Raw genomic sequence first — 18123 nt, 5'->3', positions numbered from 1 at the left:
CAATAACCCGTTCAAAACCGGGATATTAGCAATAACCCGGTCGCGCACGGCCATGTAAACACCGGCAAAAACCCGGATATGCTCATATCCCGGTTTTTAAAAACCCGGATATGACCCCTGGGGTACCCCTTTTCTAACCCGAATATTTGGTCATGTAAACGCGTATCGGCATATCCCCATCAAAAGGAACATTGATTTGTGTTCTGCGCATGTTCTATTCGCAAGGAATCTTGGTCTTTTGAGTAGAGACGGTGTGAAATTAAAGAAATTAAACATTTCTCGTTGGTAGTGTTTTTTAGTTAGCTTAGATAATAGCATAGCATATACAGCTAACGTTATCCGATGATCGTGCTATGAGCTTTACCTGATATTACTGCACTGATACTGCCTTACCGTATCGCGAGAACAGATTTAGATCAGGCATACTACTGGCATACTAATTGGGTCCTAAGCCCGGACTCATTTCTTCAGCCGGTGTGATATAGTGCTGCATTCCAGTCCAAAATTGTAATGCCCTTCACTTGCTAACTTCCCTTTGTCTCGTTCACTCGGATGTACGTCATTGCGAGTGCCCACTACTGGCGGAAACTGCAATGGGCTGAACTGGAACGTCCTAAGCCCTTGATCACTTGGAATCAGCTGTGGAGTTGATAATTAATATATCATAGAGTTGTCTGTGTGGTGGTGATTAGACGAGATATGTGGTGACGTCACAATCGCACTGCATTGTGGGACATATAGGTGCCTGAAATGTACATTTGAAGCAGACTCGCTCCCTCAGTCAAAATCGAGGGAATGAGGGTGTGTCCATATAAACTTCCCTCGTCCACTTCACGAAGTGTTACGCACTTCAAAATGGCGGCAGGGATTCCCCCAAGGGGAAGTGCTTAGGGAAGTTCGGAAGTGCGTGTCTAAAAGTGGACTGGAACGCAGCATTGTATCCTGTAACCCTATAGTGATGGGTCCGGGCTGAGGACCCAAGCAATCCGATTGGTTCAAAGCACGTTTTATGGGTAATCGCTTTAGTGCCTGGTTACAAATCATACAAAATCACTTTATTATATATTACTATAGTGGACATATGATTAATCAGATTTCTCTCCCAATCTAAAATCAAAACTTGGAAAATGTAACTGGGTCATTATACGAAAATATAAGTTCACCCAAAAATGAAAATTCTGTCATCATTTACTCACCCTCAAGTTGTTCCAAACCTGTACGAGTTTCTTTGTTCTGCTGAACACACAAGGAAGATATTTGGAAGGATGTTTGTAATCAACAGATCTTGGTCCCCATTGACTTCCATAGTAGAAAAAAAATATACTATGGAAGTCAATGGGGACCGAGATCTGTTTGGTTACAAACATTCTTCCAAAACTATCCCTAAATAAATTTCTCCATTTTAAATAAATGCAAAGGCATTTGCAAATGAGAAATGTTCCAGAGATATCGCTGCCACCAAAGTCAGTCCACTTTCGCATCCCCAATAGCGGCTGAAATTTTTCACCTTTGCTCTAGAGCCCTGTGCTTTTGGTATGTCACTCGGGGCGGGCCCTGGGGTCACCGTGCCGAATTTGGGGCCCCTGGGACCTTTCTATAAAACTCCAACTCACCAATTAATGTTAGAGGCTGAAAATGTTAGTTTTAGGGTTAGGGAATATTTCTGCCTTCGCTCTACAGACCGGCGCTTTCGGTATGTCGATCGGAGCAGGCCCAGGGGTCACCGTGCCAAATTTGGGGCCCCTGGGACTTTTCTATAAAACTCCCACCTACCCATTAAATGAATGCGTTTGCCACAGTGGTTTCGCGGACACCGCTTAGAAAGGGCCGATCAACTAGGGGGCGCCATTTTCCATCTCGCCACGGCCCCCTGGAGTGGGCGGAAAAGTTTGGTGTTTAAAAGTTTCATTCTCGTTAATTAAACCACCCCTACTGTACTAAGCTTTTAAATATTCCTTTAATGTCTGTGTGCTTCATTTCTTGAAGGCCAGTGTGCTCTGCTTTTGACTCACAAACTGGATTCAGAACATGACGCTGACCTACAACACATTTTTTAGGGTCATGTTAAGAGTAGACCATCAAATGAATATGTTTTCAAAGAGTTTAGAAGAGGTAACTTGCATATGAGTGTAGAAATCATCAGTGGGGAAACATCTAACAGCAGTGTACAGCATCACTAACCATTAGCTATACTGATGTCAACGGCTGCTACAGAATAACCGCAATATATAGACAATTAAAGACACTTTAGACATGACTAGCCTGTATATAAAGTCTGTAAAGATGACTTTGCAGTTTAGTTGTTATAAAGTAATGTTTTAGGTTGACCACTTGCAGTTTCTGATATTTTTCAGAAACTTAACAGTAGTGAAAAACATGATTGTATTGCAACAGGGAGAATCATACATGTTCCCAGGGTCATATGTTCCCCAGATTATAATGAATCTAATGGATCTTTCTTGAATGTGGTTGCATAACACTCACCTGATGACACAGCCTTCATGACATCAGCAATCCGCAAAATACAAAAAAAATGACTGGATCTGAAGCAATCATATTATTTATAGTTTTACTCATAAAACATGGTCATTGCATTTTATAATAGGCCTTTCTTGCTGTGTAATTTATATCAAGTTATATTTGCACCGTTTAAAACCGTCATGTTATCATTGACAAAACCAAAATTCTTCAAATAAATATTTTCATTAAAGTCGTTAACTAAAACTGATGTAGCCTACCGTAATGACTGGTGTAGTCGCGGGTCGGGTCTGGACAGGAAGTGAAAATAAACCACCAACCTTCTGAAACGTCACGGTGACGTCAAGAAGAATTTCCGCTGTTTTTCTTGACTTCATTGGGCATCATTTATCTCTTGCCAACTTTATTATATTGCTAAATTGTTCATTCATAAAGTTACATTTCTATTGCCTCTACCACTGTCTAACTGAATTCAATTCTTTAATTTTATTCCTCAGACTTACAAACAATAGGAAAATTACCAAATCTTTAATGCTCTATTAAAATCTATTAGGTGATTTAACTTTGCACATACAAATAGAGTAAAAGTATCAATGTCACGTGTTTATTCTATTTTGCTGTTATTTTATTATTTAAATGTAATTGTATCTTATGTTTTCCATATTCATGTATGTTAAGTTCTGCTAAATAATTAATAAAATAAATGGGCATGAAAATGTTACATTTTAAAATGTCATATTTTACATAATGTACTAATCATTATCCTGTATAGCACAATACCATCCATATCTAGACCAGAGAATCTGCAACTGAATCTTTCACTTTGCCTTAAACCCACTCAGTTTGCCCAAAAATTTAAATTGTCAGTAATTACTCGCCCTCATGTCATTCCAAACCAGTAAGTCTTTCGTTCATCTTCAAAACACAAATGAAGATCTTTTGATGAAATCTGACAGCTTTCTGTCCCTCCATTGAAACTGACACTTTGACTCAAAAAGTTGCTTTCAAAAAGATCGTAAAACTAATCCATATGAATTGAGTGGTTTAATCCAAATTTTTCAGAAGACTCGATCGCTTTATATGATGAACAGATTTAATTTAAGATTTTAGATCACATTGATCAGCGAACAAAGCTCAACTAATTGTGCTTGATGCATGAGAACAAACCTCATTGGTTCTTGCTGAAGCTCAAACATGCAGCGTAACGAGAATAAACCTCATTGGTTCTTGCAGAAGCTCAGAATGAACCTCATTGGTTCTTATATGTAAAGCGAACATTCTTGAGCTTCTGTTTACCATCTGATTATGATTTTTGATGAATGTTTATGTGAATAAAAGCCTAAATTCAATCTGACATAAAGCAATTGTGTCTCTTCAGAAAATCAGACTAAACCGCTCAATTCATATGTATTAGTTTTACAATCTCTTTATTTAATTTTTGATGAGTCGAAGTGTCCGTTGCGTAGCTGTCAATGGAGGGACAGAAAGCTCTCAGATTACATCAAAAAGATCTTCATTTGTGTTCCGAAGATGAACGAAAGTATTCCGGGTTTGGAAAGACAAAAGGGTGAGTAATTAATGACAATTTTCATTTGGGGATGAACAATCTCTTTAATTAAGAACTACAATAAGGCATCTTTACTCAAACTCTGTATCTGATATCCTTTTATTTACAATTTCTTGTGTTGTGTTGGTGGGAGGGCAGTTTAAAACAATTGAATACAAAAGGACAGACACATTACTAGTTCATCTCACAAGCTCATCTCTGTTACTTTCCCACTTCCTGAAAACACTTTAAACATCAAATTTGACTAGTAATGATGTCGTTGTCCACATCTCCTTCTGTAAGGCCAAATGCCACATTTCACATTCAACATCTGATCAACTGATTATTGAACACTTGAATGTCAGCACACTTATTCAGCATTTACATTCTGATCCTGATACAGGCATGCAGTTGGTTACATGTTAAAAACTGTAATGATACCGATCAACTAATCCTTTGTCTTCATTAAAGCAACATTTAATCAGCAGAAGAGGAAACCAGATTCCAATAGTGCTTGAACATCTTAAAGAGGATTTATGCTGGATCATTTCATACGCATGACCTTACAAAGATGATCATTAAATCAAATCTTTCAAAAGAGAAGGCAGAAATATCAAATCAATAGATCATAAATATTTGGAGTATGTTCCCACTGTAGAACTAGACCCTCACCTAGACTGTGCTTTTGGGGTAGACTGCATTTAAAAAAAAAAAATATTGGGCAAAAAGTTAAATCTTAGAGAGAACAAGAACACCTACTCCAGTCTCTCCTGTAGCGTCCCAGGACATCTCGAGTGATGAGGGTGCATATTGCAGGCAGAGCGGTTTCTGACATGGCAATACTGGTGGTAGTTATTAGTGAAAATATTGTCATTCACTTCAAGCCATGTGTAGTTCATGAATAATGCAACAGTCCCAGTCTTCATTCATCCAGGTCCAGTGTGTTGAGCTCCTCCTCCAGTTCATCTAGGTCCTCCCCAGTGAAGAGGTTTTCATCTACTGGCACAGCCTCTGCCTCCTCCTCCTCATTGGTTTCGCCGTCCTCCAGCGACTGGTCCTGGCTGTGTTCTCCGTTCTCCATGGCTCCGCCTGAGGCTTCGCTCAATTTATTGTCTTTAGAGACAAAACAGAGATCAGTGAAAGCAGCATGTGGACATGAAGAAAAGAATCAGAATGACATTTATGGATAATAACCAGAGCTGATTGTGAGTTATTAGACTCGTTTAGGATGGAGAGGTCAGATACTCTAAAGGTGATGATACACAGGGCAACTTTTTAAGCAATGTTGCTGGGCAATGTTGCCGTCAACGGGCAACCAGAGGGCCCACAACCGATCTAAATTATCCAGATATAAATGTATTGCCCATTTTCAATGGGAAAGTGCCCAAGCAACAATCGCTCGGCAAGATTGCCCAGCAACATTGTTCAAAAAGTTGCCCTGTGTATCACCACCTTAAGGCTACGTTCACACTGCAAGCTTTAGATCTGACTTTTTTGTTTAGCTTTTCACAATTTTTTTTTTTAAATGTGGCAAATATCAGATTCTAATGTAAAAGGATAACAGTCCTGAATTGACCCGAATGTGCAAAAGAACAATAAGACGGCGTGCAGCACGGGGTCATACGGATGTAAACATGGAGGACACTGAAATCAGCATTTACAGGGGTGCAAACAGCGCGCTTTTCGGCGCCTCCCGCTTTTTTCACGTCAGTTTGGGTGACTTGTGCGAAACCGCGTGCTAGAAATAGAACCGACGCCTATTTTTCACGCGACACGCACGAGTGTTGGAAGTTTTCAGACAAAATAGAAGGCGCAAATACATATTAATAAATTACATTTTGATGCTTGAAAGTCTCTCGGTTTTGACAAATGCATATATAATTGTAATTTAAAAAATAGGCCTAATTATCGATTTTCAAATATTGGCCGTCAATAGGCCTACAGAACGAAATATTCTGTAGCCTATTTTGCCGTCAATACTGCCGACGTTGTCTTTGCTGTATCAGGCTATATGTGTTTAACATCCAAATGTAGATGGTCTGTCGGCGCACAGAGCCACGCAGTCGCAGACAGCACGTGAAGTTCGTGAACACCGAATTCCCTTTTCTTTCTTATCTATTTGTGTTTGAACAGACATGTGCACGAAAAAATAAGCCAGTGTCCGTCTCAACGAGTTTCCCCGTAAACGCAGTCAAAATAAAACGGATGCGTGTCATTACCGGTATTAGATACGTGCATTCGTCTTAAAGGGACAGCACCCAATATACCTGCAGCTGTTTGTGTCACCAAAGTTAATCAAACAATAAAAGAGAAAGAGAAAAATCACGTTTTGTCAAAAGATAAACTGTATTAATACTTAATACAGTTAATTTACCTGAAAAACATAAAGCACTGCTTTATTTCTCGTGTATTTGTGTTTTATTGTATTTATATTTGTATTTTGTTTATTAGTTTCTATGCAGATGCACTAGGCCTACCCTACACAATTACCCCAATCATCCTAGAATTATTAATTCTTTACAAAAAGAGCTATTCAAATCATCAGGTGAAATTGTTTTCAGGAAGTAGCAGTAAAGCAAGAAGAAGTGCAAGATAGTTTTTCTAAATTTCATTTGACTATGTGCCTATAGGGGTGGGTTGGGGATGGTGGCAATGTAGTATCTGGATATTTGCCGCGGGACGAGGGCTTCGATTACCTCTCTCTTTTTTGACCATACATGTGTTTGCACCCCTGCATTTAACGCTTTCATTTATAAGCTGATGTGCCACGGAGGCCTGCGAATTTGTGCACAGGCAATAAGGAGAACGAAGACTAGGGTGATGAGAAAGAGAGCAAAGTTTTCCTAGTTCATTCTAGTTTTCCTAATAAAACTAGTAATAAAACTAATGTACAATGTAATTGATACTTTACGTCTGATGGGTAGGGGAATGGGTTATGCTGGGGTTTTGACTGTATATACTGTACTGTTCAGGTTTTCTTGTCTTTTCTTGCATAAATAAATCTTGAATAAACGAATCAAAACCATTGGTATCAGCAGCAGCTCTCATTCTGAATAATCGGCTATCAATATTGGCGGAGAAATTTAGTATTGGTGCATCTCTATTCAATATTTTTTCCATGTCTCTCTTTTTCTTATATTGTTATTCTATACTACAGTGCTTATTGAAAAAATTGTACAGACACTAACCTCACAAGTAAGCATTAGAAATGAAACCGGTCATATGAAGGTGTTTAAAAGACACGCAAGAAAAAAAACCTGAACTGAATTGAGCTGGATGATGACACTAATATTGTCTTCTTTAGAGCTGCTTTACAGCTGAATTGACTTCGGTCATAAATTGATGAATTTTGAAACATCAACACTGCTATTGAACTGAATTGAATCAACATTGAACTGACTTGAGTTGAATAACACTATTGTCTTCTGTAGAGCTGTTTTAGCTGAATGACACCATTGTCTTCTGTAGTGCTTTACAATACAATTTGTCTCATGTTTAATAAAGTTTGCATCATTGGTCGTTATTTTCCTGTTTTTTTTCTACAGCTATAGAAATAAAGGTGAATTGACTAGAAAATAAGATATTCAGAAGCATCTCACCATCTGTATCATTTGTAGGAAGAGCTTTGGCAGAAAACCTGTCCGCTGATGCCATCGTTATACCCGCGTTATCCACCTCTTTAGGGATAAATCTAGCAATGTCAAGGTCCTGTACTTCGTCTGAGTCTTCCACCTGGACAAACAATCATGTTAATAATGCTGAAAGACTCAAGAAGGAGAGAGTGAATCTAAATAAATCAGAGTATTACATGCATGTGCAACAGACAATAACATTTAACATCATATGACTGATTTGATAAAGACACATTTGTATGTAAAATGTCTATATAGCTAAACGTCTATGAGCTAAAGGGGTGGTGTTGCATTACCTCGTAAGAAACTTCAGAGTAACCATCATCATCATCTTTATTGTATTTTGTATCATCCGCCTCCTCATCGTCATCGTCAACAAGCTCAGGCCTGAACTCAAACACTTCCCTTCCACTGACCTGCAGGACATGAAACCATGAGATGAGTGTCATTCCACACAACAGACGACAGCTTCAGAACAGCATGAAAGAGTCTTGAAGACCCAGAACACGGTAAAACAGCAGCAAACAAGATCTGAGAGCTTTACTGCCACCCTTCAAAAATTTCATTCAGAGCCAAAACAGCTTTTAATGCACGCTGAAGAATAAGTCCCTTTTTTCAGGTGACTATGTTGAGGTCAGTGTTTTAACTGATCAGGCAAACTGAGGAGGAATATTAGTGACAAGATTTTTACTCACTCCAAACGCTCTGCCAGCTTTGAAGTCGGCTTTCTTTTTCTCCATGTCCTGCTCTGCTTTAGCCATTTTCTCCTGCCTTTTCCTTTTCTTCCAGGCTAAGAATGTTTCGAGAGTAATTCGAGTGACGTTTGCTCCCAAGGCACATCGCTACAATCATAACAACATGAACATTTTTGATAAATCACTAACAGATCCAGGGACACTGTTACTTCACAATCATGTTCTGTGATGCTCTTAATAATCTCTTTGCTTTCTTCTCACCTCAGTCTCTATCAAATCCTCCAACGAGATCTCCTCCTCAGTCTTCTCCTCTTTCTTCTTGTCTTTCTTCAGAACGAAGCCAACAGGAAGAGCGTGGCGGTACATACAGCTGTCAGCTCCACCGGGACAAACCCAAAACCAGCCGTATTTGTTGTTTTCAATAGCATCAAGGAAGTACTTGCACACCTAAAAAATTTATATTATTTGTTAATTTCCCTTTCTTGATTACAATTGAGAAAAAAACAACAACCAGTCAAACCACATCAATGGTAATATCAAGATGATTTGAGAGTACAACTACACTTCCTGCCAGAACTTACAATTTGTGTCTTCGCTTTCTTCTTTTCAGCCTCTCCATGCTTCTTGTTCACAACCTCCTCAAGTTTCTTTTCGTCCCAATTATCCATGGTGTCTGCATTCATGAATTAAAATTATTAACATGAAGGCAACCAATAGTTCAAAACCTTTTTGAGTTTAACTGCATCAAAACAATAACAGACCCCTTGAAAAAAAAGCAATAGTTCCACTTATGTCAATTCCAAAATCCCAAAGAAAACTTGAAGTTGAAAGTCCTTGTCAAATGATTTCTAATAATTCAACGGCCCGGAGTCAATTATTCCGCTTTTATTACATGGCTTGGTTGAATTCCAGTGTAGAATGCGGTCTGTTATTTCTTGATAACAGACCGCTGCGAAGTATAACACACCATTGCCATGAAAAACAGAGCGTTGCTATGGACGCAGGATTTAGCGGAAGCAATACAATTGTTTTTAAATCAAACTCCTTTTTAAATCAATATTTTGTGTCAAATTATTGATTTATTTGTAGGGTAGCCATGTAATAAGCGGGATAATGTATAGCGAGGCGGTTGTTATAGCGAATACAACCCCTTGTATTCTCTATAAAAACCGCCATCCCTTACATACTATGGTTATCACACCTCAAAACATTTTTCAGATGATGTATTTCAAGACAATTGTCAAGGACCCATGAAAGTCCTGTTGGACTCACCTTTCTCCAGATCTTCATCTCTGCCATCCACATACAAGCTTCTTTTCTCACATTTCCTCTCCAAGGTGAGGTCATGAGAGAATTTACACTTATCACCTTTGGTACACTGGCCTTGCTTAAAGAAAGCACATAACACGGACTTGGGATCCACACCTGAAATTAAGTAGAATAACAGAAATAATTAAGATGATCAGAGATAGAACAGAGAATAGAACAAAGTAACTAAATATACAGATGGGCAATGATCAAAGCAGGACATGCATACTGATACACACACACACGCATTGTGTTGGGGAAAATTAACTTACAATAGTGTTACTCCCTAAAAAAGTAACTAGCTGTGTTACTTAGTTACTTTTTATGGAAAGTAATGTGTAACTATACTTTCTCAACTGGGCTGGGCTTGCTTGTTCGTTTTTTAATTTAAAAATAAATACATTTTTGGAAAATGTAAAGGCCCTCTCAGATCAAAAGTGAAATGAAAAAGCCTCAGGCTAAAATAAAGTTATGCCTGTACAGTAGTGGCCACAGATCAAACCCTTTCAGCTGTGCTGCCACTCTGGACCGCAGAAGAAAGATCAAAACTCTTAAGAAATAAAAACCTAAAAATGAAACACAAATGTGACGTTTAACTGAAGTAATAATTGGGTCATCAAATGTCAGCAGCAAAGACATTTATTAAAGTGACATTAAATGTACAAAGTATATTTGTATTATTTAGCATTTAATTATTGCAGAATCACATAGTATTCAGCGTTCGCATTTCACAGTTTTTATTCATTTTGAGGAATACTGAATCTGTTTTTATGCAAGTGAGATGAATAAATTCATGCTTACTTTTAGTCTAGAACTACAGTAACCATCATGTTTACACAGCGCACACAACGCCTCTGCACCTTACTCCTAATTTCTCTTAACATGGGAACAGAAGAGGTGTCAGTCAATAAATGGGAAAACAAAGTAACTTGTGTTACTTATTTGAAAAAAGTAATAATGCATTACTTTACTAGATACTTGACAAAAGTAATTTGATTATGCAAGTAGTGTGTGTGTGTGTATATATATATATATATATATATATATATATATATATATATATATATATATATATATATGTGTGTGTATATATATATATATATACATATATATACACACACACAGTTCATGTAAGGAATAACTGACAACGGGCCATTGAATTATTCGAAAAATAATGCACCCGAGGTGGTAATGCAGTCACCACGCAAAGCGGCATTATTTTTCTAATAATTCAACGGCCCGGGGTCAATTATTCCGCTTATACTATGGTTACCACACCTCAAAACATTCTTCAGATGATGCATTTCAAGACATTTGTCAAGTTTTTGTCGTTAAAACGCTCTTTTGGGTGGGACTAATTTCTTACGCATCTAATACCAAACCTCCATTGCTACGTCATTTTAGAGTTCGTAACGGAGGTTCGAGCCACTGATAGCAGACTAATGCAGTTATTAGAGACAAAGAGAGAGAAAGAGGTTGCAATAATGAGACAGAAAAGCATGTGCGTCAATATAATTTACTTTACTTAGCCTAATTCGTTAATTATTTTTTCCTATTATTAACAGTAGGCTAGCCTAATAAATGAAAAAGCCCTTTTAACAAGTAAGCCTATCAATAGGCTATTTATTTGTTTGTTATATTATCTGCAATAGGCTAATAACGAAAAGCCATGCAGCAGGACTATCAATTTATGTATATTCAGTTTAATTTTCTATTGATTATAGATAGGACTATATACTTTATTAAAATTAAACTGCACATTTCCATTGATTGTGAAGTTAGACATTGACAATGTCAGATCAAGTGCATGGGGCTGCATGTTAGCAGAGTTTTTTTTTCTTGGTGATCCTTGGCTTGATTTTCATTTGTACTTTTGTTTCCTGAGAGGATCAAGCTCCATTTCTTTGTTTTTTTTAGCCGAATGTGCCCAGTAGCTTCTCAGGCTTGTTTCACACTTGTGCCCTGTGACAGACATGATCTGCCTGCTCTCCAGCCCTGCCTCTGACAGCAGTTGAACTGCAGTGCTTCTTAATGAACGGTTGGTGTATCTTTGAGATAACCCGACTGCCCCGCTGATGCGCGGAAGTATGTTTCCAAGATAGTTCACACCCATTGGTTCGTGGGAATACCAGCAATCTCTCCTGTCAAGCTCCTCCTGTGGGGCTTTCAGTGGATAAAGATAGAAGGATGTGGCATCAGGTGGGCATTTGGCAATGTACTTTCTGAAACTTTAAACCAGGCAAAGGGGGTCCCCTGGATTGGCAAACATGAATCCTAGGTAGCAGTCATTGTCGGGATTGGTGGGCTTTTTGTGTTTTTTTTTGTTTCTGCATTATAAGACAAGGAAATTTATTCATCATCATTTTCGTCTTTTTTAATGACGAATGAATGCTTTCTTAACTCTCGATTTCCTTCACGCCCCCTCCTTGCCAGGTTCAGCTGACTGTCAAACCAGACCTTGCGAACCAGCCCGGCTGCTGTGTCTGGTGACAGATATGGAGAGTTACGAATGCGCTCTATTTCAGCGGCAAAAATGGGAGGACAAGTCTTTCCCAGCCTTGCAAAACATTTTGAGGACGGCCCTGAATACAATGTTGGATGATTTGAATTCTGACTGCCCAAAGATGTTGTATTTGGATATATAGCGGTTCAGTCCAGCTCGAAGGGAGAGAAAACTTGACACTGAATATACTCCGCGCCTGATGCGTTTCGGACAGTGGCATAGAGAACCCACAGCTGGGTGTTTAAAGTGTCTGCCCTGTCTCTCTGTACTTTGTCCACAGACGTATTTTTGGCCTTAAGCCAGTTGTTAAGCCAGCCTATGTTTTTTTTTTTTTTGGTATTTTCTTCATGTTTTTTTGCCCTCAAGTCGGTCTAGCTGTTCTTCGCTGATTGTTTTATGTCTTTTGTTGTTGCCGGCTGTCTTTGATGTCCTCTTCCGTTTATTTGTTTTTTCATCTGGGCTGTTCAATACTGCCGTCACCCAGTTGTTGATTTTAATGTTCACCATAAATATTAAAATTTAGTTCCGGAAAAATCAAAATTGTCCGTAATGGTTTTTCTTGTTATGAATTGTCTCCTATTTTCCGTTATTACAGTTAACTATGCGAAGTGATATGGAACGGTAATGCGGTCAAGACCTGCCTGGAAATACTTTAGCCGTGCGTTTCCCTGAAAATAATTGCACACCTTAGAATGTTCGTCAACCAATCAGATTCATGCATTCAACAGCCCCTTAGTATAAATACATATCTATGAACTGAAGCAACGAAGAGTGAGCCAAACTTCCTCCAGAATGATGCAAGAGACTTAAGGGCCGTACACACCGGGACGAATATCGGCGCGCATTATTCGCCAGCGTTTTACAACACGTTTTTTGTGTTCACACCCAAGCATTTTTCGCTGACGATGAGCCGAGTGAACATGCAAATTCATTCGCTGACATTAGATGGCGCTTAATGTAAAACAGAAATACCCCGGTACACAAGGTGGCGCTGCGCAACTTTACGCTTCTGACACTCGCTTGTCACTCAGAAGAAGAAAGCAAGTATTTGCGTGCTTGTCAAAATCATACAAAGAAAACATGGATATTTCAAGCACCAGTAGCTCCAGCTCCAGATATTTCAAGCACCAGTAGACGCTACTTGGCGTATATCTTCTTCGCAGTTACGTATGTGTGCTCGGCAAGACCGTTTTGTGTTTGAGCGCCCCCAAGTTGTGTTTTACTGTAACTTCAGAAGCTCCAGACACGTGAGCAAAAGCGCCAATCTCATTGGTCGGATAGTTTTTGACGCGGCACGTCAAACCAAAAAAACGAATCCGAAAAAAAATTTTTTTCTTCAAAATGACGCTTTTACGCGTGACGTTTTTCGCGTCGGTGTGCACACTCACATTGGCGCCCTTTGTTTAGTCACGAGGCGTTGTACTTAGTTTGTCACCCATGGCTTTTCCATTTTGGCCCAGTTTTTGTTAAATAAATAATGACATGGTGTAATTATGTCATGTGTTGTTGTTCATCTGAGGTTGTATTTATCTAAATTTAAAGGGGTGGTATTATGCCCTTTTCACAAGGTGTAAAATAAGTCTTTGATGTCCCCGGAGTGTGTATGTGAAGTTTTAGCTCAAAATACCCGACAGATATTTTTATGTAGCATGTTAAAATTGTCACTTTTTGATGGTTAGCATTTTTGTGTCTGTCCCTTTAAATGCAAATGAGCTGCTGCTCCCGACCCAGTGGGCAGAGCTTCAGGAGCTCTTGTTCTTTTACTTCACACAGACATGAACTAAAAATTTCAAAAACTTTTTGCCTTTTATGTTCAAACCGAAGTCAGAAAGATGGAGAGACTCAAGAAGAAGTGACATGTAGACAACATTTCTGAATGGTTAGTTGATGAATTTATGTAGCTCATGTGTAGTTATCTACTAGTCATTGATTAGCATATTCTGTCATGATAATCTATAGATCGTGTTCCAGGGGCAGAGTTTATGTAAAATGTTTGAGTTGGTGATGTCACTAACCCGGGAGGAAGCTTGTGTAGTCCCTACCAGCCATTTGTTGTAGTCCTTAAAAAACGATTTCTTTAAAAGCAAATATCTCCCTTTGCGTTCAACTTTGAGCATTGTAACTTTGCAGATGTTGTTTATGCTCAAACAGCAACATTACACACTAACTAAAATTAAAAAAACGAAATCATAATCAACCACCCCTTTAAGCCTTGTTAACGACCATGATTTTTTTTATGTTCTAATAAGTAAAACTATAAAATTCTAAAGGGTGTCCTTTCTTTTTCACATGACTGCATAGGCTATGAGTTTATATAATAAAATATATGGCTTTTACTGTATGTCAGCTTATTATTTTGCTCAAGAACATGATCAATTTTAAGTCTACATGTCATACTAACAAGAAACCATGTTTCTAACCACAGATTTAGTTCCAAACACACATATTTATGATGCTGTCTGCAATCGCTAAACTATGTTGTTTACGACCAGATGACTAAAGATGATTTCGGGAAACGCACCCCTGATTAGAATAAAGCTGCAAGATTCAAAGAAAGGTTTAAAATAAGGTTGTGTCCCTCATTCAAAGGACCAGTTACCTTTGCTGACTTTCTGAGCTGCCACCACTGGCTTAAAGAGCTCATTCAACTCAGACAACTCCTTTTTTTTGTCTTCCTTCTTTTTGTTCTTTTCAGACTCAGCAGCGACCTACAAATCAAATCAAATACACCAAAGATGTTCAAGACACTGGCTTGGAAATGCAGACTTAAGATAAGCACACTAAAATCAGCATTATGATCATTACCTGCCGGGCATTTTGCTGTCCACACTTGACCTGCTGTGTCACAGCTTTAATGAACTTCTGTTGTTTAGCACCCTTTTTGTTTTTCAGTCCAAAGGTTTTATCCTGTCAGAAACGATTCAAATTCAGTGACAATTAGATAGTTATATATTAGAATCAGCCCATACTAAACCAAACAAGTTACATAATCAGATGATAAACACGTAACCAACACAGCCATATTGTTTCAAGCAAGTCATTTATTTCTCAAAGAGTGTGTATAATTGATAATAAACAAAGCATAAACGAGCGATTAACTTTTAAGACACATAATAATTTTCAGATCACTAAGGCGGTGTCTGAAAACCTAATGAGCACCCTAACTGTTAATAATTTTGTCACATTCAAATCAAACGTACAAACGACCCATATTGATTTATAATGCTATCTAAATGAACAACTCACTAGGTTTAGACAGCCTGAATGTGGCTTACTAGCAGTAACGTTAGACTTTGACTCTGTTCACAATAATTTCCTCTTTACTCAACGTTAAATTGAGAATAACTGTTTGACAGCCTAGTCTAACCCTATTAAACATATAAATATAACTGTTTATCCCGTTATTCCATTCAAAATGTCATTAAAAGCTGCTGGAATTCGCTAGAAAGTGGATCAGACCACAAGGCCCAGAGTTCAGCATGCTGTATGAATGCTAAACGCCGCAAAATTCACCTCAATGATCTTCTCTTTTTTCTTCTCTTGGGTTTTCTTATTGCCTGCTGTAGCTTGAGCCGGCTTTTTCGGAGGCATGTCGCTTAATGAAAACCGGTATAAAATTGAAGAAACCCAGAAGCCGTATGTGCAGTGCCGTATGCTCACAGGTACGTGTAGGCTAACGACACTAGCAGCCGCAATGAATTCTGGGAGGTGCGGGCGCGCATGCTGTGAGCGCACGTGGCATAACAGAGCCATCTAGCGGTCGCTGCTGAAACTCCTGTCCATGTTTTGTGGATCATTACTGGTACTCTTGACTACTTGAAATCTTGTCAAAAGACAGTTCCTCATCTCATTTATACTGAAATGATGCTGCTTCACGTGCTATCGGAATTATCATAAATACTAGTTTCCTAGTTAAAAAACAGGACATTGAGCGGCCTCTCAAGTCTAAATTTAAATGCAACGAGCTTGTAGTCAGTCCTTCAGAAGTGGGAAGTAGGAAATTTCCGATAGCACGTGAAGGCAGCATAAGGATCTGATAGGCCTTCAAGTGAATTTTTTTTTTTTTTACAATTTATTTATTATTTGGTAAGGACAGTTTCATTGTTTATAGAAAAAGCTAGCTTTCTAACACAATTACACACACACACACACACACACACACACACACACACACACATATATATTAATGTTTGGCGTGATGGTAACATATTGTGGAAGATCTTTATTGCAAAAAAAAAAATCACATTCTAAAAAGCAAATGAATTGACAATATGATTTTTAAGTTCCTTAACCTTTCAACCTTTAACCTTTCAACAAAAAAGTCATTCAAGAGACAGTATAAATACCTATTATGACCATGTAGTCTCATAGAACTAATTGACATGGCAGATTGTAGCAAAAATGAAATGACAGTTATCTAGCAGTTGTTAGCTGGATACATTAGTAACAATTGACACTGTTACTACACGACACGATATAGATGTAATGAAGACCAAGTTCCAGGGAAATATTTTCACAATCCCCTTTGATGACTTTACGTCCTTCATTATGTGTGTTTTCTGAGTGGCAGTTTCTCTCTGCAGATGATGAGGTTATGATATGTGACAGCATCTGAAATACACAACTGACTTTAGAATTTACAGTGTGTCTCTTTCAGTTTAGGCATAAAGTCATAATTTAAAAATATCATAAATTCCATATCTCTGTTACTTAACGTTATTTTGTGGAGAAGAGAAGATGAGTATCCTTAACTGAACAGAGCTGCTCACACTTACATGTTCTGTTAAACTAAAAAGAGAAAAATACATGATTATTAGGAAATGATTGTTGCAATTTTTAAGTTATAATTTATAGACATTTTAAGAATTAAATAATTTACCTGTTGAGAGTAGTTGACAGTCGGTGTAGTAACTGTGGTATCCAGAAAATCAGTAATGAGGAGGCTTTGACAGTTACAGATTTGAAAAACAAAAAGGCGGGAATAAAGAACCCTAACCTCCAACACAAAGAACCATTTCAGCACATAAAGGGTTCTTCAGGACTATACGGTTCTAAGTTGAACTGTTACTAGGCTACATGTAAAGAACCTTTAAAGCATCTTTTTTTTTAGAGTGCATATTCAAGGACAGAGATCCAATTTAAACAGGTTCAGTGCATATCAACATTTATGTGAATACATTTAGGCCTAATCACTGACCAGAGCGTGATACTCGTATGCAACGTATGATTAAAAGTAATGTTATTTATAGGATGGAGAGAGGTTTCTGTGATGATAAGCACACCTATAAATGAAGAGGAAGGCGCCTCGAGCGATATCATTAGGAGTTGATTTGATTTATCAACATCACACCAAATGTGTTCCCCTTGTCGGTGTGATGAATAGTGTCTAATCACAAATGGACACCCTGCTGTAAGTAGCCATCATTAACTCTGGCAGTTTTTACAAGAAATGCTCTTTCTCCTCCTGCTGCATATCAGATCCTCCTGTCCACAGCAAATAGAGAGGCAGATCTTCTGTTAGTTAACTTTGCCTCGGGTGCTTTAGAAGAATTTGTGGCTTATAGTCTCAAAAAATACCTCAGATACTCACACAGACTCTATAACACTGTGCATTTTTATTTTAGATTTGTTGATTATGTTTATCTCGGCATATTTTGTATAGTGTGCAGTGCAGTCCGACAGTTTAATCAAAGCAGAAGTCTTGTGCTGAGCAGCTCATACTGTATAGACTGTCACACCTTTTGCATTACATTACTATTCTGCCGATTCAGCAGATGGATGGTATGTTGCAACACTCTATACCCTGAGAGAAATCCAACAGGGAGAGGTGAGATAAACACACACACTTGAGCAACAATGAAAATCACAGCTACAGAAATAAATCTGCTCATTCATTATATTAAGTGGTGCTAAAATGTGCTGTGAAAAATTGCGTTGATGTTATCTGGAATTGTTTCTTTT

At 38.2% G+C, this 18123-nt stretch overlaps 1 protein-coding gene across 1 annotated transcript; it reads right to left on the bottom strand.

Moving 5' to 3' along the window:
- Positions 1–4126: 4126 nt before the first annotated feature.
- Positions 4127–15858, bottom strand: zc3h15 (zinc finger CCCH-type containing 15). Its single transcript, XM_084121472.1, has 10 exons — positions 15676–15858; positions 14968–15069; positions 14762–14870; positions 9624–9776; positions 8933–9024; positions 8613–8798; positions 8352–8498; positions 7953–8072; positions 7624–7756; positions 4127–5137 (listed from the first exon to the last, which is right to left on the bottom strand). The coding sequence occupies exons 1-10, from the start codon at positions 15751–15753 to the stop codon at positions 4947–4949; spliced, it is 1311 nt and encodes a 436-aa protein (XP_083977598.1). The 5' UTR covers positions 15754–15858; the 3' UTR covers positions 4127–4946.
- Between the last annotated feature and the right edge of the window lie 2265 nt (positions 15859–18123).

Source organism: Abramis brama (genome assembly GCF_963993115.1).
Source record: "Abramis brama genome assembly, chromosome: 8".
Taxonomy (NCBI): domain Eukaryota; kingdom Metazoa; phylum Chordata; class Actinopteri; order Cypriniformes; family Leuciscidae; genus Abramis; species Abramis brama.
This window is presented reverse-complemented; position numbering and strand designations above follow the sequence as displayed.